The following is a 27,043-nucleotide window of genomic DNA, read 5'->3' on the forward strand; positions in this document are numbered from 1 at the left end:
ATTAACTACATTCACATTACTGGGAAACATTCACCACCATCCATCTCTAGAACTTATTCCCTAACTAAAAATTTGTTAAAAATTAACTCCCCATTCTCTCCTCCCCTTAACCCCTGGTAATCTTCATTCTACTTTCTGTCTTTATTATATGAATACTCCCTCATATAAGTGGAATTATATATTTGTCCTTTTGTGATTGGCTTCACTTAACAATGTCCTCAAGGTTTGTCCATGTTATAGTATATGTTAGAATTTTCTTTCTTTTTTAAGGCTACATAATAGTCCATTGTATGTATATTCCATAGTTTGCTTATCCATTCATCTGTCAATGTTTTCACACTCTGGCATCTTGTAAATAATGCTCCTAGGAACATAAGAGTGCAGATATCTGTTTGAGTCCCAGTTTTCACCTCTTTGGGGTATATACCCAGAGTGAATTTGCTGGATTATATGGTAATTCTATGTTTAATTTTTAGAGGAATTTTCATACCATTTTCCAGATCAATACATGCATGGGTTCTAATTTCTCCAATCTTCATGAACACTTGTTATTTTCTGATGTGTATATATATATATATATACACACACACACACACACCATTCTAATAGGTATGGAGTTCAGAAAAATTTCAACCAAGAACACAAATATTTGTCATAAATATTTAAGGGAATAGAACTTCCCTACTTTTTTTTCTGACTTCCATTCCCCAAAAGAAAAAGAAATGAATAACAATGTCTTTACAAACCTAAGAAAGCTGAGGATGGGGATTTAATACATAGAGTACATATACAGGAGCATGTTCATTCTAGAACTATTTAAAATAGTTGCGTACAGTGGTACACACTTGTAATCCCAGCAACTCAGAGGCTAAAACAGGAGAATCACTAAATTCAAGGCCAGCCCAGGCAACTCAGAGAGCCCCTGTCTCAAAATAAAAAATAAAAAGGGATGCAGATGTAGCTCAGTGGTAGAGAGCCCCTGAGTTCAATCCCCAGTACCCAATCCACCAACATACAAATAGTTTGGCTAATGTAATATTTTCTTCCTCTTTACTTATGTTCCTCCATTTTCCACCATACACATTTTCTTACAGTGTATGTAAGTAAAATAGAAGAAAAATCTTAGTCTATAATTAAGCAAGACATCCAACTGTGAAAAAGAAAGACCAACTGTGCTAAGTATAATAAGAAAACTTTACAAACCTTATAAACCGGCAGCGACAATGGTCAGTTTAGACAATAATTAGAGAATGTGTGCACTCGATGGCATGTGTCTCTGGTGCGCAAGATAGTAATAATTTTTATTTAACATCTAATACATGGCAGCATGTTTACAAATGGGGAAAGACAGTGTGACAAGAATCTGTACCTCCAAGTTAGGAAACTCATGCTCACCCAAGTTAAGTGACTTGGCCAAATACCAGGGAGCTAAGAAAAGATGAATTAAGAATTTAGGTGTTCTTCCAGGTGCAGTGGCACATACCTGTAATCCCAGTGGCTCCAGAGGCAGGAGGATCACAAGTTCAAAGCCATCTCAGCAATTTAGCGAGGCCCTAAGCAACTGAGCAAGACCCTGTCTCTAAATAAAATATAAAAAAGGCTGGAGATGGGGCTAGGGTTATGGCTCAGTGGTAGAGTGCTCACCTAGCAGGTGTGAGGCACTGGGTTTGATCCTCAGCACCACATAAAAAGAAATAAATAAAATAAAGGTATTGTGTCCAAGTACAACTAAAATATATATATATATATATATATATATATATATACATAATTTTTTTTTTTTTAAGGCTGGGGATGTGGCTTAATGGTAAAATACCTCTGGGTACAATCACTGGTACAAAAAAGAATTTAGGTGTCCTTATTTAGTACAAAACTTGCATACCTACAATTTGATAATCTCAAAGGTACTCATCCTTCTTAAACAGCTTCCATTGGTTCACATAAATGTTTATAAATCTTACAGCTTGATGGAGTTCCTGAACTTCCCTCAACTTTTCAGTGCTTAGTATAGAAAGTCTACATGTATACTGTTACCATATTGCTGAGCATATTGTTTTTTTTTTTTTAAATCAGGCTTAACTAAATCCATCAGTGAGTCAAAGAGAAATTTGACAAACTCAGTCTTTCTTATTTATTCTCTTTGTATCTGAGGATGTCAGGGTTAATTTGCTGCAATAGGGACAGTGGAATTATTTCGTCATTTATATCCAGCAAATTAAGATAGAGAATTGAGTTAAACAAGACAAACCGTCCCAAATCCCCACTACTGAGGAAAATGAAACTCATTTGAAATAGAAAATGATCCATAACAATGATCGGACTTACCTGGATACTTGTACCAGCTCCAATTTGTCACAATAATGGTAAATATTTATTGAGGTCTTTGTGTGATAGGCCACATTCAACTAACTGGCTCATTTAATCTTCCCCCAAACTCTATAAGTCAGGTGTTATTACTGCACCTACCTCAGCACAGAGAAATTACAATGCAGTCATGTTTCCCTTAATGATAGGGATACATTCTGAGAGATGTATCATTAGACAATTTCTCTGCTGTGTGAACATCATAGAGTATACTTACACAAACCTAGATGGTATAGCCTAGTTAGTGCACACCTAGGTTACCTATACAGCATGCTACTGTACTGAATACTGTAGACAAGTGGAATGTGATAGTATTTTATACCTAAACATGTCTAAACATAGAAATGATACAGTAAAAATGTGTTGTGAATGATTTTTTTTAAAATGGTACACCTATATAGGGCACTTAACCACAGATGGAGCTTGCACAACTGGAAGTTGCTCTGAGTGAATCTGTGAGTGAGTGAGTGTGAAGAATGTGAAGGCCTAAGATGTTACTGTACACTGCTTGCACTGCTATTGACTTTATAAACACTGTAACACTGTACTCTTAGGCTACATTAAATTTACTTTTTAAATTATTTCTTCAATAACAATCATCTTATGGTAACTTTTGTACTTTATAAACTTTAATTTTAAACTTTTGACTTGTGTATAACTTAAAACACAAACATTGTACAGATGTACAAAAATATTTTTTCTTTATATCCTTATTCTACAAGCTATTTTTGTGTGTGTGTATGATATTGGGGATTTAACCTAGAGGCATTTTACCACTAAGCTACATCCCCTTCCCATTTTTTAAGTTAATTTTGAGACAGGGTCTCACTAAGTTACTGAGTCTGGCCTGGAACTTGCAATCCTCCTGCCTTAGCCTCCCGAGTTGATAGGAGTGCCACCAGACCTAGCAGCTTTTTTCTTATTTTTAAAATTTTCCACATTGTTTTTTACTTTAAAACCTTTTTGTTAAAAACTAAGACACATACACACAATAGCCTAGGCCTACCCAGGGTCAAGATCAATCATTATCATTGTCTGCCATCTCTACATCTTGTCCCACTGGACAGCCTTCAGAGCAGCAATACACATGGAGCTGTCACCTCTTCTGATACAATGCTTTCTTCTGAAATCCCTCTTAAAGGACCATATAAGGTTGTTTTATAGTTAATGTTGTTTTTTTTTTATATAAATGAGAGGAATATACTCTAAAATACTAATAAGAGTATAGTACTATAAATGCATAAACTAGTAACATGGTTTCTTATTGTCATCATCAAGTATTATGTACTGTGCATAATGGTGTGTGCTATACTTTTATGCAACTGGCAGCATAATAGGTTTGTTTATACCAGCATCACTATAAACAGAAATATTGTAATAATACAGTTCCCTACACTGTGACAATGGCTACACCATCACCAGGCTATGAGAATTTTTCAGCTCCTTTAAAATTTTATGAAGCCACCCTCATGTGTGTGGTATTCATTGATTAAAATATCAATATGTGGAACATGGCTGTATCTGCCCAAGTTAACACAGGAAGTGAAGTGGCAGAATCAAGATTCCATGCCAAGTCTGTCCAGCTCATAGCTCTTAACTACTATGCCCAGTGATGGCAGAATAGTAGAAACAATGACAATTTGGTGAAAGGTAAAATCAGTAAGCTGTTCAACATAGCTATAGAAGTATGCTATGTACAAACTTCAAAGATTGCTCAGGAAAAGGATCAGCTAATCTCAAGGATAAGAAAACTAAAGTGGTTTCAAAAGGAGTGGTTTCTCAAAGAAGTCAGGCAGTTTAAGACACATAAAACTATACAACACAACTCTCAACTCCTATCTAAAGGCCAAATTCACTTTATATCAATTATACCATATTTAAACATTGATTCTATTTGGTCCAGGATGACAACATTCCATTTCTTTTGACCTTTCTGCTATTGGATATGGCCCTATCACATTTTAAATTTGATTCTTAGAATGGAACCTTCACTCTCTTAAAAAGCAACTTTGGGTAATAAAAAAGTACACATAAGTTGAACAAGTAAGTTATCATCATGAAGCAAAAGAGAGGATGGTGGTTTTGTGTGCAATCTGAAGATTGGGTGTTGACCACACAGCAGTGAATTTTATAAATTCCAGGGTCAGACATGTTTCTGGTGGTGGCACACTCTGCTAACATGAGAAGATGAAGGATTAGGTAATAACAATGAGGAAGTCAGCCAAGTTGCCACCCAGAAATTATTTACCACAGCAGCTGCAGTTCAGAAATGCTAACAAGCCAGTCTCCCTAGGAGTGGGCCATACTCAGCTGTGAACCACTCACAGAATTTTCTCACTTTCCTTTACTCCAGAATTGGGGGCTATATATGTGTTACAATGATTACTTCTTAGCTTGCTTTATAGATTCAAAATTGTCTTCCCCAAAGAAACTGAACCTATAATTACTGTTTGTACCAAGAAAGGAGCAGTGGTACCTAATCATGCAGGCATAAGTCCCAGTTTACCTATAATGAGGGTAAGCCAACTCATCCTTTAAAAAGAAAAGTTATGTATATACATATACATGTATGTTTATGTATATATTTATACATACATAAACATTTATATGTATTTAATATTTATAAAAATTGAAGCTTCAAGGATAACTTAAACACTCAACAGAAAAGTAGCTAATCTCAAAGAACCAACTTTTAATTATAATTTAATACTATTTATCAATCCACGGACAGTATGAATCTAAAGAGTTTTTCTCAATTCTCTGAATAGCCAAAAAAAGAGAAACCCTTAAGTCTTCATCTGTTAACTTGCTTTGAATTTGATACTTCTAGGTTTTTAGTTAGCACTCTAGCTTTTACAATTTCTCTTACAAACAAAAATCTATTTAGCTTCCTTCACAATTAAGAATTATATCCATTTTAATCTCTTTCTCAAACACGTGAAGGAAGACTTGATAGTTTGATAGTTAGAAAGAAAAGAACAGCACCCTCTCTCCAGGCCTCTTCTCCCAAAGTTTCTCTGAAGTTATGGTGGAGTGTTTTACATCCTCTCACTAAGACAGTAATTCTTCACTCTAAGGTACCAATATCTCAACAGAAACAATAAAATAATTAATGTCAATATTAATCATTAATAATTAATATTCACAATAGATTTGCACTACTTTTTTAATATTTATATTTTAGTTATGGTTGGACACAGTATCTTTATTTTATTTATTTATTTTTATATGGTGCTTAGGATTGAACCCAGGCCCTCACACGTGCAAGGCGAGTGCTCTACGCTGAGCCCCAATCCCAGCCCAGATTTGCATTACTTTTATGTTGTATAAGCATTGGTCTTCTTTAAAGAATTATGCAAAGATGGTACATGCCTGCAATCCCAGCAGTTCGGGAGGCTGAGGTAGGAGGATTGCAAGTTCAAAGACAGCCTCAGCAACTAAACGAGACCCCAAGTAACTTAGCAAGACCCTATTCAAAACAGAAAAGGCTGAGGGGCTGAAGTTGTGGCTCAGTGATAGAGCACTTACTTGCCTGGCATGCGTGAGGCTCTGGGTTCAATCCTCAGCACCACATATAAATAAATAATAAAAGATCAATTTACAACTAAAAAAAATAATAAAAAGAGGGATGAGGATGTGGCTCAGTGGTTAAGGGCCCCTGGCTGGGTTCAAACCCTGGTATCAAAAAAAAAAAAAAAAGAATTATGTAAACAGTATTCAAATTTTTGCAGATTCTAATTCAACTGAGTATGATTTAATGTTTTTACATATTTACTTTTAAAGAAACATCCTTCTAACAACTAAATAAAAATCAAGATAAGTTTGAAAACAGAACAGTACTCTAAATTAATTCTCATCTGAACCATCTGACTTACCGTGTAAGGCTGGGCATGTTACCCTTGATGTCTCTTCACCAAAATTGCTGATCATTAATCCTTCTAACCTTGTGGAATCATGATGTGAAAAACAAGCATGAACATAAGATGCATTCATGGGAATATATATGAGTTTACAAAGTACTTTGACACAAGTTCTATTTCATCAATCATGGTGCTATTTATTCATACAATAAATAAGTTTCTGTGCCTGTGGTCTTATTCATATTATAGATGTTAGAACAGGCTCAGAGAGGTTAAATGGCTTGCCTAGGTCCCCTGGTTCTCCATGAGTCCTAACCCAGTGTTTCCTAATCTCTGGTCCTTCCATCAAAACAGAACTATCCTGGTTTCTATCAATCCTTTATCATTTCCTAGTATAATAGACCAATTTCAACTGTGATGTTAATAACTGAAAGTGACTGTATGCATTCTGCTTCTCAAATAATAACAGCATTACAATCTAAACCTGTAGCACTTTTCAAATAACCAGTCAGATGAGAAGAGTAATGTGACAGGCAGATTGAAAAAGATTTGGTGTGATGGGAAAGGAGAGGACACAGCAGTTTGAAATCCTTCAAATCATATAGTACAATACTGCCTGACCACTCTACTTGAAACTTAAGACGAGGTAGAGATAGGGCAATACCTACTTTCTGCATGAGACCCAGGGGCTAGACTAGAGTGGAATAAAAAGGTTGTCACCTCTACATGTGACAATGTGCTGTGACTCACTGCCCCTGTACCCTCTGTAGCTCCTATTATCTCATCAACCACATTTTCCAGGAGAGAAATGGTGCCCTCTCACACCCCACCCAATGTATTCCCTGAAGATGGTCTCTTTAGCTAGTGCAGGGCAGAGGATGAGACAAAATTATCCAAGCAGTAGTTTTATTCAAGCTAAAAGAAAATCCTTTCTCTCAAATAATCTAAAAAATTGCCCCTTCTGTCTTGCTTTGGATTGATGGGAAAACTTTCTCCCGCTGCACAGGGAACAAATTTGTTTACCATTCCTACCTTCCTACCCTGAAGCATATACTGCCACTTATGTTCCCCTGTCTCCATCTCTGAGTTACCAGCCTTCCTGACCTCTGGCAGCTCCAAGAAGAACACTCACTATATGCCACATAAAAGATGAAAGGTGAACCTGGGTGAATCTCAGAAAAATTCAGGTTAAACATGGAAATTCAGGAAAAATAGGAAATAGTGCTAACTTCCTCAGATTTAGTAGTCCATGTTAACTGAATTTACTAAATTATCGTTTAGGTCTCAAAGACATCAGTTATTTTCCAGATCTAAGATGTTATTCAGCAGTCTGTAATGCTTCCCAGCCTTCTTCTGGATAGGATAGGACACACAAATAAAATGACAGGCAATGTTTGGGTAGTCCTCTGCCATAAAAAGCAGGAGTTTATAATCTCTGATATGGTCAGAAGTAACCAGCCCCAGGTTATTCAGGCCACTTCAGATCAACTTGCCCAGACACTGAGAGGTCTAAAGAAATCAATGTTGTGGTAACCAGCTAGGAATCTTAATCCCTGTAACCCATCACCTCTAAGTAAGGTGCTGTCTCATCTCACTCTGAACTCAGCCAACACATTCTGACCCATCAATCAAGAGAGCCCTCCCTGCAAAGGAAAGCCCATTCTCTCTTCTACCCCACCTGTCAGCCCACCACTATCCCATGGGTATTCTCTCCTTCATTCTAAGGTGAACTATTCCTAGGACTAAAAGTGCCCAAGATCCTGTCTCAAAAGCCTAATCATCTTCAAAAACAAACATGAATTTCTCAAGGAAAGAACTGTCCTCAGCGCCTCCCTTTCCTCCACAGCATCATCCTATGCTCCACTGATCCAGAGCTAGAAGGGACCTTTCAATAGCAGAATGTGTGGCCTGTATGTAATCCACCTGCCTGAGTCACTGCCTGTGCTGGCCTAAAAATGAAAGTTTCCCTCCTGATTTACTAAATCAGAATCCCTGGAGTGAAGCATGAAATCTACATTTTAAATCTGTTCCAGGATGACTGTTCTGGGCTGTTCCACAACAGGGTTTGAGAGTTCCTTCTGGTTTAATGCAGCCCCCTTCCTTTACACAGAAGGAAAGTAGAGAACAGGAACAAGAGAAGTGAAATAAGCTTGTCCAAGGTCACACGGTGTTTAGGTGATCAAATCTGGACTGAATCCTGTCTTTCTCACTGACAAGCACAGAACTAGCTAGGAATGGCCTAAAATAGCAACAGGTCTACTAGCCCCCCGGCTGCCACTGCCCCTGCACTCACCCGCTTGTAGACGTCCTCCCGGCTGGCCTCATACTTCTGTTGCATGCGCTCCTCCAGGAAGTAGATGCGCAACTTGAGGCTGAAGTTCTCCTTCTTCAGGTCATTGAGGTGCTGGGACAGAGTGCGATATCCATTAGACATGGTGGGCAACCCATGAGGAGGAGCATGCCCGATCGCCCCCTCACCCCAGGAACATGGTGCAGCTGCACCACGGCATGAATGGAGCCGGCTGGGACGCTGCTGAGGTTGCGGGACCCCAAGGGAGGCCGGGGCTACAGCGACATGGCCCCGGACGCGGGCGCTTTCTCCAGGATTTGGGACCGGGTTCCCTGCTCTGGGTGCTGGAGCGCAATGCGCTTTCCTTTTTTACCTCAGGGAGATATTTGCGGAATCCCTGACAGAGGAACATGCTGTGTGAACTCAGACACAAGTGGTGTAACCCGACTCCAGGCCAGGACTAGGCTGTCACCCTCCTGGAGCCTCCCAGGCCCAAGTGTAGGCAGTTAACAGTTTCCAGGAGAAAAGAGGGGCTGACCCCCAGATGCTTCCAGGAAATGGGAAGGGGGAATAATTCAATGTGACTGTGGCGGAGGGCTTGCAAAGAAGAGAAGGAAATAAAAGGGTGTGGAGTGCTGGGGAGGGGCTACTTACTTTAAGCTCTTGGTGGCTGATTTGTACCAAAAAATAAAATAATTAAAAAAGAAAGTGTGGCCAGAAACAAGATTTCTATGGAGAAGAGCACATGTACACAAAATGGTCCACAAAAAGGTGACCACATGTCAAATATCCTTTTAGGTGCAAATCTTAAAGGAGCTACAAACCAAATGAGTCTCTAATTCCTTTAGGTGATCCAGAGCTCACCTCTGATCAGTTCCTTTCAGTTTTCCTCCTGATTTTCAATCCCTGAGCAGTTACATTAATAGCCTTTATTCCATGCTTCTCCCACCTCCAGGCACCTCCGAAGAAAGTGAATCTTCTAGTTGAGTGGGATCTTTGCAAACTGTTTACTAGTTACAGGAGCTCACACAGAGAGAGGGTCAAGGACACCTCCCTCTAGGGAAGAAGGGAAGGGGAGAAGAGAATGTAGGAGGAGCAGAGGGAAGGAGCCACCCTCCTGGAGCCTGTTGATTTCAGCCAGTCACTGGCTCTTAACTCAGGCAACTGCCAAGTGGAGCCAAGTACTCCTCACCAGATCCTGCTCATAAAGCAACTTAAGATCTTTGAGTGACAGCTGCAACATTAGCAGGAAGTATTATTTATGCCACATCACAGGGATATTGAAGGTGACTAGGAGACAACCTCACAGCACAAATATCAAACTCAGGTTCTTTGTTCAATAATAATACCTTTTTTAAAAATGAATATTAACATCCAAGTTAAGGAAACAAGTTTATGCATATGTCAACCATTCACTTTCCCAACCTACTTGCTTCTCATATTTTCAATTCTTTCTCAAACTTCCATAAAATGATTCATGTCTGTATCTCCTGAGTACCCACCAGATTGATGAAGACAGTCTCAACCATCAAAGAGCTAGCTGATCAGTACATGTTAAGATATGCTTTACACTACAATTCACCAAGATTGTGCTTTTCAAACTGCAATCCAGCACGTGCACATGCACGCACGCACACACACACATACTCACACTCACACTCACACTTAACTGAAATAAATATTTCACAAAGTAATTGTTACTATCATTATGCATGATATGCTCTAACATTTCTCTTCTTTTTCTCTTTCTGAGTGACCTGCTAAGTTGATTTCATGAGCAGCTGATAAATCTCAACCTGTACTTTAAAAAAAAAAAAATCATTGACTTTATGGAAACATAGAAGAAAGAATGATCAGTTCTTACTGAAGTGATACCAGGAAAAGCTTTGGTAGCAGCTGAACTAGCACTTTGCTTTTGAAAGAAAAAGATTTAATGAATTAAGTGACCTCAGCAGGGCAGAATTAGAACTGTGCATTCTTCCAAATAGATTAGGATTATAAGTAGGCAACATTTCTTCACGGAGAGTTGATAATTTAAGCCAAAATATTCCACCCTTTTGAAAAAACCTACACACTTAAAATTTATTTAACTATTTTCATTAAATTTGAAATTTTGGAATAAATGAATATGTTGGGCTTATAGACCATGAGGAGCAAAATCTAAATTAAAATTCAAAAAATACTTTTCTGAGGTGTAGTGGTGCACCCTATAGTCCCAGATACTTGGGAGATTGAGGCAGGAGGATCACTTGAGCCTAGGAGTCCAGCCTAGGCTGGACAACATAGTGGGACCCCATCTTAGAGAAATAAATAAAATTTTAAAATACCTTCTCTGGTCCCAGTTCTGTAACTAACTGGGCTTAAGAGTGTACTTTTCTAGAGGCCCAGCTGTCTTCATGTATAAAATGATATGGTTGGGAATGGAGTGATTTTTAAGGCCTTTTACTACTTTAAGTTCTTAGAGGGATAGCCTATTATTATCACTTCCATTTTGTTCAAAGAGAGCCATGCTGCCAGATTCTAGATTAGTGTTTAATCAAGCTTTGGCTGTCAATTTGGATTCTTTTATCATGTAAGAAAAAAATTAATAAAAGATTTTTGGGAAATAAAACTGTAAGAATTCAGGCTATTCTTATTCAACCTATATATTTCTGGACATCTATGCCTGTTTTCTCCTGTGCCTATTTCTCTGCTCCCTTTTCTGTGTGTATTTTTTTGGGGGGGGGGGCAGCCCCTTAAAATTGGTGCTTAAATGATAGTAAGTCCTTAGCCTTTTGCTTTTTGTTGTTGTTTTGTTTTCACACTCTCTCCCTTAGAGATTTTATCTACTTTTAGTTCCATAACTTTTACCTCCCAAATAACTCCTAAATCTCCAATCAGCCTTCTGGATCTAGTCCTATACGTCCAACTCTTTGCTAGATAGCTCAACTTGAATGTCACATACTCAACACAAACTTCATAGCAAATACTTTTGCAGTAGTCCCTTTCCACTCCAGCTATCTCCATATTAGAGCCAAAATAATGTTTTCAAGACTCAAATATATCCTGCCATCTCTCTTAATTAAAACTCTTCACAGTCATCTCATCACTTTTAGATTAAAGGGAAAACACCACCACATGTCTTTAAGACATTCACCTCTTTTTTTTTTCCTTCAAATCCTGTTTCAAATTCCATCCAAATAAAACTTTGCATCCTACTCTAGTTTCTTCCTCTCTTGAACACCTCCCTAAGGCAAATATTAACATCAGCAAGTGGTTCATGTGATGCCTTTTGATATTGCTTTTATTATCTTGGAAGGTTATTTATACTGTTTAGAGGTATTTAATTTTTCATATGTTTGAACTCCCTACTAGTCAAAGCCACCCAAGGAAAGTGTCAATGATTACATGTCTTCATCTGTTCCTACAGCTTCCACAACACCCTAAAACCACATCTGCAGTAACAGTCACACCACTGTGCTGCCACACCCTGTTTAAAGTCACCTCAAAGATTTTAAAGATTGGCAAGGAGTAGTTTTTATCTTTGTATTCTCTCCTCAGTATTTATAAAGCACTCCCAAGTATTGTGGAATTGATGAATGGATAAGTATCCCATAAATATTATGTTTTGCCTGGATTATTCTTATAATGTAAAAAGTTTGTTTTAATAGTTGCAAAGAAAATACATTTGTGAAAATGGTAATTGTAGAAAAATGATGTTTTGTTCACCTAAATTTCTCAGATTGTGTGCCCACCCTGACCTTTTCCCTGAACTCCAATTTATACCTAACTTCTTAGTAGAAATCTCCATCTGAATATAGACATCTCATACTTGTGATATCTAAAATGGAATCCTCTTTCTTCCCAGCAAACATGATCTTCCCTCATTGGACCCTATTTCAGTTTGTATCAACTCAATGTTTATAGTTTTTATAGAGTTTATAGTTGTTTGGGCCAAATTCTTTTGAGTTTTCCTTGGCTCATTCTCTTTCTTATACATCACCTCATCTGTCTATGAGTCTTATTGTTTCATATATAGTATGTTTGAGTACATGCACGCGCGCGCGCGCACATTCCATGTAGCACCAATGTCACTGGAATTTCTGCCACTATGCTCCAAGATGCCATCATCTTTACCCCAAGTTATTTGAATAGCTTCCTCTACTGGTTCCCCTGCACCAACCCTAATTCCCCTACAGTCTATTCTGAACAGAGAACCAGAGTAACTCATTTAAAATATGTCAGGTTACTCATCCATGAGAAACCCCTGTTGTCTACCTCAGAGTAAAGGCTGATACTGGTTCATCAGCCCATAAGGCCCCAGGGCCCTGCATGATCAGGAGCCTCTCTCCTCCTCTCGGATTCCCTCTTGTACTCTTCTTGCCACTCTCTCCCTATACATCCTGCTCTAGCCACAGTGGTTCCCCTGGCTTTTTCCTCAAAAACTGTAAGCACCCTTCCTCCTCGGGGTCTCTGAGCTAATTGATCCGTCTGCCTACTATGCTCTTTCTTTAGAAAGCTACAGGATCTTCTTCCTCTCCTTCATCTTGGATCAAATGTCACCTTCTCTAGGCCCCAGTTCAATCCCCAATACTGCAATAAATAAATAAATAAACCACAAATGCTACCCTCTCAAACAGGTGACTTCCCTATTTAAAACTATAACCCACCCATGCTTCTTGTCAGCATTCCATATCCCCCTTCATTATTTTTTTAATTCTATAGTATCACCACCTTCTAAAATACTACATTTACTAGCTTTACATATCTTGTCTCCCCCCTAGCATGTAAATGCCATGAGAAAGCTGAATTTGACCTATTTTTTTCTCTATCACCAGTGCTAGGAATGGTGTCTGGTACATAATAGGTACTCAATAAATACTTGTTGAATAAAAGAATGCATGAAAATTAAACTGCTGATTTCTTTGTCCTCCCTGGATTTAATTATAATAAAACCCAATCTGAACACAAAATTAAGAAAATATTTTAAGATAAATGGCATACCTAAAGACACTCCTCCTTTTAAAAGGGGTATTTTATAAACAAATTATTCTAACAAACTAATGTTAAAATGCAATGCAGAATCTGGTCTTTCTATAAGAGTTCTGAAAAAAATAGAGAATAATGTATTAAATTTGTTAGCAAAGGACAATACAAACTGTATAACACAGAAAAAACATAACAATAGAAATTAGGAAGGAGAGATTGCCAGAGAAGATTCCATAGAAAATTGGTGTCTTATTGCCCATTAAAGGATTAAATCAGGATTGGGTAATCTGGGGAGAGGTTACAAGCAATCCAGGTATGTAGAATATAAGTGAAGGTACAGAGGGCCAACTGGACTGAAGCAAAGGGTACACACCATCTTGGAATAAGGGGCCAGAGACTACGGGGCGTGAAGAACTACACTGGGGAAATCTTGAAAGTCAGGGTGAAGAGCCTTGACTTTGCTCCTTGAGGCAGGTCCTGGTTCTCAATGTGGACAAAGTTATGGTTTAGATATGAGGTGTCCCCAAAAAACTTATGTGTGAGAAAATGCAGGAATGTTCAGAGGTGAAGTGATAAGATTATGACAGCTGCCACCTAACCAGTGAATTAACACACTGATATGGATTAACTGGGTGTAAGATGTAGCTAGAAGAAATAGCTCACTGGGGGGCATGCCTATGGGGTTTATATTTTCTCTCTGGTAAGCAGAGATGTCTCTCTGCTTTCTGGTTGATGGGAACTGAGCAGCTTTCTTCTGCCATACCTTCCAACCATGATGTTCTGCCTCATCTTGGGCCCAGTGTTATGAAGTTGGCCAACCATGGTTTGACCCACTGAAGCCATGTGTCAAAATAAACTTTTCCTCCTCTAAATTGTTCTTGTCAGGTCTTTTGATCATAGCAATGCAAATCTGACTAAAACAGGTAAGGAGAAAGGCAATGGGGGTAAGAAGAACTGGGAACTGTTTACAAGCAAGATTGTTCTGTTTCTTTGTTTACTGATTATGCTTTGTCTTATTACTTTGCTTTCTGTAGCTTTACCAAACAATATCACACATACTTGGACTGTACACTCAACCTACCAAATCAGGTCTCCCAGGCCAGTGTATTTTCAGAAGCTCCATGTTATTTAGACAATAAAACACTGCAGGCTCTGGGACTTATATAGTGTTTATACCTTTGTTTTTTCTCTCTCAGTAAATCTCATATCTATACTTTTCTCTCAAAACGATTTTTTCAAACATGAATGGCTTGACCCTGCTCCTTTCTTAATTTCTTCTTTCTACCTCTTCCATAATGTATTAGCCAAGACTGGAAATAATACTGTAATAATGACTCAATCAATGCCAACAATAGTAGGAGGATTACAACCCAGCTGTTGTATGTCATGCTCCATTAACATCACCAACTGTCAAGTCAGCCTTTAAAAAACCCAACTCCACATTTGCTTAATCATATTCAGACCCCCCATATAGCTCTTATAATGGAATTGCTTGAAAACATATAAATCTCTCACCAATCTCCTAAAAATAAAGTTCCACTTCACTAGAAATGATTAATCACCATGATAGACACATTCTTTTCAAATATAATAAAACTTCCACAATTCAAACTCTGCAACTTTGATATCCGTGTTAATTCATATCTTTACCTTCCTTAAAAATAAAAATATTTAAAATAAGTTAATATAGTAAACAAAGGAGCATGAGAGTAGTGTTTAAAGTAACCTCAACATTTTATTATACATTTACAAGTAGATAGCAATTATGATCATATTATGCACATTTATCTAGGTGGGGTGGTATAGAATTGTGGAATGTGCAATAGCTTTTGAACCAAAGAGATCTAGGTTCAACTTCTGGTTCTGCTATTTTCTAATTGTGCAATTTGTGGACAATTACAGAATAATAGTTTATAGTAGGATTGCAATCAGGAGATTGGGATCTAGACAGGTCACCAAGAGGGTTGTAACTATATCTGTAACGCTGCTATTTTGTTTTTCCACCTGAGGCACACAGAGTGAAAAGAATGGTTGTTCATATTTAGATAATAGATACACTGACAAGTATTCATTATTATTTGTATATTCCTGACATTTGTGAAACAGCTCATAATTTTTTTTGAGTAAACCAGAGAATGTTTTCATATTTATCATTATGTAAGGCATTTTGAAAATTAATGGCCATCTTTCATACTGTTCAGAATGTGTGGTGCTAACATATCCTTAACTCAGTTGTCTGGCATGATAAAAAAAAAAAAAAAAACTGTAAGAATCAGTATCTATTATACATTTTTTCCTGAAAGTAACAAAATAGCCCATAATTTTTCTTAAAAAATTAATTATTTTAAAGAGAATGAAATGAGAAATGTTTTAAGTAGACAGTTATCAACTAGATATAAGGACAAATTCTCTATAGTAGAGTTGAATGTAGTGAATTTATTGCCAAATTCCTTTCATATATTTAAATATCAAATCTTTAGTAGGTACTTGCTTTTTAAAAAAAAACTTTTTAAAAATTTTTATATTTTAGTTGCAGTTGGATGCAATACTTGATTTTATTTACTTATTTTCATGTGGTGCTGAGGATCGAACCCAGGTCCTTGCACGTCCTAGGCGAGCTCTCTATCACTGAGCCATAACCCTAGCCAGGTACTTACTTTTAAGAAAGAACAATATACCTGCCACAAAAGGGACTTAACTAAAACTGAAGAACCACTCGTCAGTGATATTGTTAAGAGTCTTCACATCTCAGCTAGAGAGAACTTTTAAGATCTTCGGACATCCTGAGAATCTATGTTTGAAACATACTTTCTCCTAGAAACAATTCTAACAAAGATGTTCTCTACTGAGAGAGCTATCCTTTTTCGAGTAGTCTCAGAATACCCACAAGCTCTCCTATAGCACTAAAAAGGTAATAAGAGTCTATCTACTCACACTGAGTACTCTGATTGCCTTTTGCTACAAGAAGAGGTAAGTAAGTGTAAGGGACACCATATTTCCAAAACAAAAGCAGTAACCCAAAGATGATCTCCAATAGACTGTTTAAACTTTTAACTTTTCTTACTGTCTTATTTTCAAGATAGCTCTATAACAAAGGCTCACAAATGGCTAGGAAGTATTTTCTGTATTTCAGAATCCAGTCAAATATAACCTAGGAAGCCAATTTGTCTTGGATTGAGAGAGAGAGGCAGATGGGAAGAGTTGGGGCAGATGAAGGGATTTTATTCATAATACATATATGTATTCATAATACATATATGTGTATATATAATATACATATATGTATACATTCGTAATACATGTATGTATATACAATATACATATACGTAGATATTCATAATACTTAGAATTTCTACATTGTTCTGATAAAATCTGAGTTGCAAGAGTACTTAATTTAATTCCTGGTTGTTTTTTAATGATTTAGACTTATATTATAAAATTAGCTGGATTCAATTATAGTGTCTTTTCCACAACAACCACTGACATGGGATTTGATGATGTATACAACACTTCAACGTATATTATTTCATTGTACCTTCACTACAATTTTTGGAGTACACAAATTAGATATCATTATCCCCATTTCCCTACTTAGGAAAAAGAGACATCAAGAGCCTTAGCTGACTTGCTCATGAAGAGGAGGAGTACAGACTACAACTTCCTAGTTGGACTCCATATTGCACACTCATCCAGGGTTTTGGTCATGAGACTATATATCCCCTGTGAGCCTAAGATTGACCTGTGACTAAAACAGTATTTCCCCTTTGTTATGATTTATATATGGAAGCATCCCCCAGAAGCTCCTGTGTTAATGCAGAAATATCCAAAGATGAAATAATAAGATTATGAGAGATGTAACCTAATCAGACTATCCTAGTTTGGACTAACTGGGTGGTAACAGGCAGGTAGGATGTGGCTTGAAGAGGTGGGAGACATGCCTGCAGACATGCCTGGGAAGGATTCATCTTTCCTATGTCCACTTTCCCTTTCTCTCTCTCTTCCTCCCAGCCTGCATGAGGTGAGCAGCTTTCCTCTGTTCTACTCTTCTGTCATGATATTCTGCCTTACCTTGGCCCCCAGAGAAATGGAGTCAACTGACCATGGACTGAACCTCTGAAACTGGGAGCCCCAAATAAACTTCTCCTCCTCTAAGTTGTCTGGTCAGGTGTTTTGGTCACAGTGCTGGAAAGCTGACTAACATGCCCATGTACCTCAGGTCTCTAACATCTTTCCAAAAAGCATCCTGGACTGTAAATAATTATCCCTCTGTCCTTGGAGGACCTGACCATCTGAGCCTATGTAAAATTCACTTTCTCCACTTTCAAGATGAGTAAACCAAAGAGGACCCTCAAAAGGTTAAACATAACAGTTACCATATGACCCAAAAATTCCTCCTCTAGTTTCACACTCAGAAGAATTAAAGCTATATGACCCTATAACAACCTATACACAAACATTCATAGCAGAATTATTCTTGATAGCCCCAAGTGAAAATATCCCAAGAGTCCTTGGGCTAATGAATGAATGCATAAAATTTAGTATATCCAAATGCTGGAATATTATCCAAATATAAGAAGGAATGAAATACCCATACATGCTACAACATGGAGGAACCCTGAAAACACAATGGCGTTTTATTATTAAAGTAAATGGGCACACTGTCATGTGTAACTAATTAAAACAAATAAAAATAAAATTTAAAAAAGTAGAAGGGCACAAAAGGTCATATAGTATACAATCCTGTCTATATGAAATACTCAGAATACACAAATATATGGAGAGAGAAAGTAGATTTGTTGTTCCCAGGAGCTAAGCTAGAGAGAAGGAGAAATGGGGAGTGATTAATAATGGAATGAGGTTTCTTTCTGGAGGTGAAGAAAGTGTTCTGGAGAAAGACACTGGTGATGATTGTACAACTCTGAATTACAGACTGTAGAAGGGTGAGTTGTGAGGGATATCAATTATATTTCAATAAAGCCATTGTTTAAAAAAAATAATTGAAAGCTAGGAGAAGCAACTTCCTCAATCATTTTCCCTTTATAAAGGTTTTCTGTAATAAAGATTTAGTTATATATTTAAATTCAATTCAACTTAGTTAAAGTTAAAGGCTTAGAATTGATCATGTCTAGTCTGGGTATGGGGTGCATGCCTGAAATTCCAGCGGGTTGGGAGGCTGAGACAGGAGGATCAAGAGTTCAAAGCCAGCCTCAGCAACAGTGAGGCACTAAGCAACTCATTGAGACCCTGTCTCTAAATATAATTCAAAATAGGGATGGGGATGTGGTTCAGTGGGTGAATGCCCCTAAGTTCAATCCTCAGTACTCCCCCCAAAAAAGAATTGATCATGTCTAAATATTTTGCATGTTAATCCTATTTAAATTGTGGGGCACTAACAGAAAGGCTACATGGAATATCCTCTTAATGGCCTTCAATACTAATTATTCATAGCTAAAGTTTTATTATAATTCCAGATAAAACAAATTCAAATATGTGATCCATTCAAATACATAATCTATTCTATATTTTGATACAAGGAAAACATTCCCATTAGGCTGTCCTGATGAATATTTATAACATTTGCATATCACATTCTAACAAGGAAATGTAAATAGAAGTCATTCAACTCAGTCTTCCACTCATCAATTCTTTCACTCCAACACAGAGATTTCTGCTTAGTTTTCCAGAAACCAACTACTGATACCTGCCTCAGAAAGACTGGGGATGCTACAAAGACTTCACTTTTTTCTTTCAGATTGCAGAATAAGCAAATTTATCTTTTAAAACTCTGTTTCTGAAATTTCTACATAAGTTCTAAAGTTTCAGAGTCATTTATATGCTAAACTATTAATACCATTTCATTTTCTCCCCTAAAACTCAGAGCACATCCTCTACACAGCTTTTTCTTAAAATAACTGGACTGATGACAGGAGAGCTAACAACAGGTTGATTAACAAACCCTATCTTAGACAGCTTTAGTATGAGCATAAAGGATGAGGGTTCAGATGATGTTCCTGCTGCCTCTTCCCACCACAGATACACAACCACACCACCCCTGATCCTGGAATAGCAAGATGTCGTCATCAGCACCACACCAGAGCACTGTGAACTATATAAAAACAAAACAAAACAAATAACAACTTCTCTGACCACCAAAAATAGACAGCCCAGACAGAAATAGTGTGGCCAGAGACAACTAAATGAACTGCATGGTAGAAATGACATTTGAGCTGCAGCATTGCCTGGAGCTTCCAAGAACTTTTAGGCTCCAAACTAGATTTTCCCTCACCTTAGCCCAACCAATACCTGCAGGAGGTGATGTTTGTCCACCTGGTTCAACTCAGAAAGACTATCTGTTGAGCTACTAGAATTCAGGGGGAAATATCAATCAATGGCCTCAACTTTTTTCTCAAGATTTTCAATAATCCTTTTTCAATCCTTCTCAAGACATGAAGGCAGTTTTGAAGGCATGACTAGGATCTGCTGTGGTCGTAAGAGCTAAGAGTTCACAGTGATACACGAACTACCATAGACTGGTCAGCAGCAAAGCACTAACCGAAAGTAGAGGGTGAGTTGAGAGAGACACAGCCAACATGATCCCAAATCAACACTCTAGTGCTCCAGCCATGACAAAAATCTTCTTATTTCTGAACTATTTTTCTGCTGCCTCTAGGACTTTGCAGGGGTAGCAGCATTAGCATGCAATGTCCCTCCTCTTCACTCCTCATTCAGCTCAGATGTTAAGTAATTAACTTAGATATTAAAGAAGGCTACTGGACCCTAAGGCTAGACAAGGGCCTCCTCCTGAGTGCTTTCACAGCATTATGCACCTATTCTTATTGTGGTCTTTACCACAATCTATTAGGATTATCTAATATTGGCTGTCTCCCCAAATACACTTAGAGCTCCTGAAGAGCAGAAAAGATCTTTACTTTTTTCCCCAAAATGAAAATCACTTCACTGATTTATTGGTTTGTACTGTTGTTTTAATGATTATAAAAATACTGTGTTTGTTCCAGCTGTTCTCTTTTCTCCCCACGAATGGCATAACTTAGCAGTTGCTCAAGCAACTTGATGATGTCAAGAAAGCTTGACACGACAAAGTACAACAAAAAAAAGAAAAGAAAACAAAAGAAAGAAAGAGAGAGAGAGAGAGAAACAAAGAAAGGAAGGAAGGAAGGAAGGAAGAGAGGAAGGAAGGAAGGAAAAGAAAAGAAAGGGGGGCAGGTAATGTTAACTATGTACCCCGAACTCTGCTAATCATTATAGTTAGTAGTGAAAAGACATTGTGTATCTGATATTATGGAGCTCAGATTGTAACAGGAAAGATTAACTATAGCATTCATACTATTAAACCATAGATAATTCATAGTATTAAAAGGAAAGTTCAAGGTACTCTGGAAATTTGCAGCAGAGTAATAACTAAGTTTCAGATAGGAATGGGGAGATAACTTGGTGGTAGGTCATCCTTGGCCTTCACTGATTCCTTCACACCCAAATCAATAACTTAGTTCTGTCAATTATGCCTTTGAAATCTCTCTTTCATCTGTTCATTTACCTCATTCCTCTGCTGGCATCATCATCAACTTTTGCCTTGGATGTTGAGCCTCCTAACCGTTCTCTCTGCCTCAAGGCTTTAGTCCTCCTATCCAGAGTCCATGCAGAAGCCAAAGAGACCTTTCTAAAAAGCAAATATGATTATGTCGACTGCCTGTTTAAAACCTTTAAGCAGTTCCCATTGAGCCTGTTTAAAATGTAAAGCCTTTACAGAACTTATAAGGCCACATGTACTGGCTTCTGTCTCTTATCTTCTCTCTCTTATTCTCCAGTCTTAATTTTTTTCCACATTGCTTGTCTCCCATGTTCTAAGGATATTGACTAGCTATAGTTCTTTCTCTCATATGAATCTTGATTCATATTGTTTCTTCTACATGGAACATTGCTTATTCTCCCTCTCCCATCCCATGTTAGTGGTTTATTCTTCTTCCTGTTAAAGTAAATCAACTTTTCAAGTTGAGTATTATTTAAAAAAAAAAAAAAAGCAGAGAAAGATATTCCTGGACTGACTCATACCACAATGCCTCATCACCTGGGGCCCAAGAACTGGCAGAATATGCAAATTTCTCAACCTCTCTAAAGAAAATGAAATCCACCAATACGTTATTAGAAAGCCCTTACACTAAGAAGTTAATAAACTCAGGATCAGAGCACCCAAGATTCAGTGTCTTGTTATTCCATATGTCCAACCACACAAATGTCAGCTTTGCCCTAGGGAAACAAAATAAATAAGGAAGAGGCTATAGAATATGCTAAACTTTTGTCCAAGAGAATGGAAGAGGTTAAAAAAAAAAAATCAGGAATACATTGCCAAGCCCTCTCTGAGAGCTTCTAAGTCTAAAAGTCAGAATCTAATCAAAACTAATAATTTTTAAGAGTTGGGGCTGGGGTTATGGCTCAGCAGTAGAGTGCTCACCTCGCACGTGCATGGCCCTGGGTTTGATCCTCAGCAACACATAAAAATTAATAAATAAATAAATAAAGTAAAGGTGTTGTGTCCAACTACACAACTACAAAAAAATATTTTAAAGAAAAGAGTAACATATAAGATCAGGCCAAAAAAAGAAAGAAAGAAAACAATGCTGGATAACATTCACCCTTAAACACACATCACTGCATACATTCACACCTGATCACTGTGGGATTAACAGCCAGGACAGGGGCTGACATGTAGCACATACTCACATACTGAGTGAATAAATGAGTTAACCCATAAATGTATAAGGGAATCAGCTGTCCACAGAGAGACATAATAAAACTATGACTAAGAGGTCAGACTTTGTAATCAGTATACTTATATTCATATTCAGCTCCAGTACTTCCTAGTCATTTCCTATCTTCAGTGAATCTTTGTCCAAGTGAAGATAATGATAGTAACAACTTTAAAGGCCTGTTAGGAGAACCAAATAAGATAATGCAAGGCAAAAGCATCCATAGAGGTGGACACATGGTAAGCACTCAATAGGTATTAATTAGTATCCTTTTTATTGTTATTTTTAAATTTTATTATTGGAATAGAAATTATGATAATAATGGAAATTCCACAGGGTCCACAGGAAGGAAGATAGGGCTTTTTAAAATATTTTTTTAGTTGTAGTTGGACACAATACCTTTATTTTATTTATTTATTTTTATGTGGTGCTGAGGATCGAACCCAGAGCCTCGCATGCGCTAGGCAAGCACTTTACCACTAAGCCATATCTCCAGCCCCAATAGAGCTCTCTTCATATGGTGAAGAAAAGAAATGAGGACAGAGTAATGAGATTAAATTTTTAAAAATGGAGAATTATTCTAATTTAAAGCCTTATTTGCTGTGGAAGTGGTTGCTCTCTTTTCTGTGTTGCTAGCCATACCTTACACAAATTGTTCAATTTTTATGATTTATTCTTTTTGATAAAGTTACTTTATTAATTTTATAACCAAATATGAGCTAATATGTGTGTTTTTATATGCATGTATATACATACACAAAAAACTAGGGAAACGTTTTATCCTGATAGTTAGGACAAAAAAAAAAAGGTCTTAAAGACATATTTTCATTCATCAATTATTCCAATCTTGAAATATCCTCAGCAACACATAAAGACATATTTTCATTCATTAATTATTCCAATCTTGAAATATCTCATCCTCTGCTGCTTTAAAATTGTTTAAATAAAATATTTTATAACTTAAATTTCTGATGCCACTCATCAGGTTTTATACTCTGAATGGTAACTTGCATATGTCTCAGTCATTCCTGTAGTACTTAAGGAAAAACATGGTTGATGTGCTACTCGTCACATATCTCTGGCAATGTTGCTCAGGAAACAAATGTCACTAAAGTTCTGTAGAAGGCCTCTGAGGAGTCATGTTTAACAGGGAGAAAAGCTATGCTTATGAACACGTAAAGTTTAGAATCTCCCTCCTTCTCATCTAATAACTTTATGAGTGTCTTAGGACACAAGTGGAAACAAAACTAGTATGCTTGGGACACTGTGGTTATGGAAATATAAATGCCATTTTTAAAATTAAAATGCAGTTCACTGGTAGCATTCATTTCCAAGACTACAATTACAGAGAAACACTCAAAAACACTGAAACTGCAGAACATAAAGGCAGCGCTGACATCACCCAGATTCACCTAATTAGCAAAGCATATCCAGACTCTGATAATTCAGCGTTCCACAAAGGTAAAAAGTTTAAAAGCCTCTCCATTTTAGCATTTTTTTCTTCTTTCTCCCCCCACCCAAGACACAAGTGGAAAAGTTTGCCAGGTTGGGTGGGATCTCAACAGGCTGACTCACTGTGGTTAGATTGAGACGGCCAGGGAAAGCTGGCTTCAGTCTACAGTTAGAATGCTGCAGCTGGTTTGACTAGCATTTTCATGTTAAAGACAACATTATTAGAAAATGTGTAAACAGAATAGAGCAGTGGAGGCCTCCTCTTGATTTAACAAAGACCCCTACCCTTCAGGGCTCTTCTGTGGCTTCTGCCATTTAAAATTCTATGTATAAACCAAACTGCACACATTCCACCAATGGAACCTCTCCTTCCCCAGATGATCCTCTCATTTCCCCAAGAACCTTGAAATCATTGGAGTTATCCTGGCTTCTCTACTTTATAACTTCAGGCAAGTTATTTGATCCTTGCTCTCTTTATAGTTTAATGGATGTCATAATAATAACAATCTTATAAATTAGAAAGATGAACTCAAAATTAGCTGAAATAAAATAAATATTTAGAAAAGTGTCTGGTGTATAAAATCACTCAATAAACAGTGTTTATTATTATTAGCTACTATTATGATCCTCTTAATAAGTTCTGTGAAATATTATTTCAATGAAATAAATGTACATTTCTTGGTTTTCCATTCTACCACCAATACCCACTTTAGAACCATTCACTTATTGTGAATACCAAGTAGTGGCAAGAGAAATACAAATCCAGTGGAATACCCAATCTTCAGAACTTTTCGATAAGTTTAATCGATGAACATTTACTGAGTGCTTATTACAAACTAAATTATGCCAAATTCTAGAGAATAGAAAAGAATAAGCAAGAGGTGTTCTCTATCCTCAATAAGCTTATAGTCTGGGTATATATTCTATGATTAGAGTGTTACAGAAAGCATCCTAAAAAAAGCAGGGGACACTAGAGCTGAAACTCAAAGAGTGAGAAGGCTTTAACGAGGGGAAGTATGAGAGAAGGTTTTCCAGTAGTAACAAAGACATGGAAGTATAAAACAGCTTTGAATTACAAGTAGGTCAGAATAATGGAGCAATTAATGGAGTTTTCTGTGAGAGAGAAAACTGAGCACTAAAAGTGGATTTACAGTTTACCTAGAGAACTCTGGTAGAATTCTCATCTACATCACTCTCCATAGAAGGAGCTTATGATTCCTTTTCCAGATGAGCCAACACCTTCATTAGCACCATACTTCACCAAGTGAGCTCCCCGCTGCCTCGAAAAACTCATTATTTTAGGTCGAACAAGGGACAGGTATTATTTTCAGGCTCGTGTCATGAAACATCAGACAAATTTCTTTGTTATTCTTTGTGCCTGTAGTTCCTTGTTTGTAAATGGGGATAATTGTAACGCCTTTTCCACAGAGTTATTGTAAATATTAAATGAAGTAACACTATCACATACTTTGAACACTACTTGACATGTAGAAAGTGATCACTAGATGCAGGAGCTGGGGTGGGTGCTATGACCATTCCTTAGCATACAAGGATTTTTTTTTTCTCAACTATTGACCATGTCCATTTGTATATAAAAATTAATTCTTTTTTTATAGTCCTGGGGTTGAGCTCAGTAGAGCTCTCTACCACTGAGCTATGGCCCCAGCCTTTTTTTTTTTTTTTTGAGACAGGGTTTCACTAAGTTACTGAGTTGCCCTCAAATTTGCAATCCTCTTGCCTCAGCCTCCTAAGTGGCTGGTAATAAAGACATGCACCACTATACTCAACTTTTAAATTTATATCTGACCTAATAATCTGTCAGGATTGATGATTGTGATATATAATAAACTCTAGAACCCAGAAAAAGTCACAGTTTCTGTGAGCCCTGGTTCTCTTTTGAAAAACGAGGACAATGATGCTCGTTTCAAGTCTTATAAAGACAAACTAAGGCAACTTAAGCATATAACCCACTGATCTAATATACAGATCTAGAAAGAAAAGAGATCCCTTTATCAGTGCAAACTCTTTATAACAAAGCTGACAAGGCTTTAAAATTAATTAAATCACTCACACATTCAAAGACACAAATGAAGGCTATATGCTAAGTGATACTCTCCTTTTATCCTGTGAAATACCATCTATTGGTCTCAACCTGACAAATACAGCTGGGAGTTAGAATTTAACTGACACCTAGAAAGGTGAATCAAAGCAGGGCCCAAAGCATTGCTCTTCCTTCCCTCCCCATCATTCTTCACCCCACTCCTGCTGTTCACTGAGGGTAGAGAAGGAAAGAGAAACCATCATATCTTCAAAGTTTTGCCCTTCTTATCCCTTTCCCCTGCATTGACATAACTGTCCCTTATCATTTTCGCTTGTTAACTGACCAATTATGTTTTGGTTACATAATGTATCCGTTTTTTCACTTTTAGTCTATAACTTTTTACTCTGGAATCAAAGGCATTTTCCCAAATGTCCTATAGCAGCAAGTATTTTAGAAACAATCACCTTACTGATGCATTAATTTTTTTACTTCTCTCCTTGTTTAAGCTCTCCTTTCTTATCTCCCTATAATCCAGTCTCTCATTGGCTCACTCATGAGTATATCTTTCTTCTCCAAAAATGTCCTCACTGTCTAGAGTATTGCACTCTCTCTCTCTCTGACTAGCAAAATATAACACAATTTTGGAAACCTCCTTCACTGTATAGCCATAAGAGATAATCACTGGTAGAAGGCCCTTCACCATTCCTTTAATAAAATTAGATATGTTCTCCCAAATTTCAGAGTACAGTGTTCTTATCTCCATGACAGCACCTTTAAGTTACATAATGTCTGAAATTCCTAATAAACAGTACCTATTCGAAGGGCAGGAATAATTTCTTAAAGTGATCAAACATTTGTTGCATGGACAGATTAAATAAGAATAGATGAAATACAGATTCCTGGCTGCTCATCTCAGATTGCATTCCTTTGACATCTTCTTCAAGCTGTGGAGGAATCAACCTTTTCTGACACAAAACCTTTAACATGTTACTTCCTGTCTTACAGTACAATCACCCATCCTTTATCCCAAGACTCCAGAATGCACAGTTAAAATCTTACAGAAAATGTCATGGTATTCTGTCATTTTAAGGATGGAACATTGGAATGTAACCTGACCCTTCCTATATTTTTTCTAACTAAGGTTTCCTCCAATTTTCAAGTCCTCTCATGGAGGTACTGTCCCTCATAATCTACTAAATGAATGAATATAAGAATGAACACATACATGAGCACAACACAGCATGGTGGACTGGCAATGAGTTTCTGACAAAGAAGTGTTTTAGTCTCATTGTTTTTTACTTAT

At 37.3% G+C, this 27,043-nt stretch overlaps 1 protein-coding gene across 2 annotated transcripts in view; it reads right to left on the reverse strand.

The window, feature by feature from the left end:
• The window catches only part of Pde4dip (phosphodiesterase 4D interacting protein), a 217,112-nt gene that overhangs the window by 136,101 nt on the left and 53,968 nt on the right, over positions 1-27,043 (reverse strand). For both annotated transcript variants that reach the window (XM_071618121.1, XM_071618119.1), the window contains exon 4: positions 8,518-8,628. In XM_071618121.1, coding sequence (XP_071474222.1) covers positions 8,518-8,628 — 111 coding nt within the window. The remainder of the gene's footprint in view (positions 1-8,517; positions 8,629-27,043) is intronic.

This window comes from Marmota flaviventris, chromosome 10, assembly GCF_047511675.1.
Source record: "Marmota flaviventris isolate mMarFla1 chromosome 10, mMarFla1.hap1, whole genome shotgun sequence".
Taxonomy (NCBI): domain Eukaryota; kingdom Metazoa; phylum Chordata; class Mammalia; order Rodentia; family Sciuridae; genus Marmota; species Marmota flaviventris.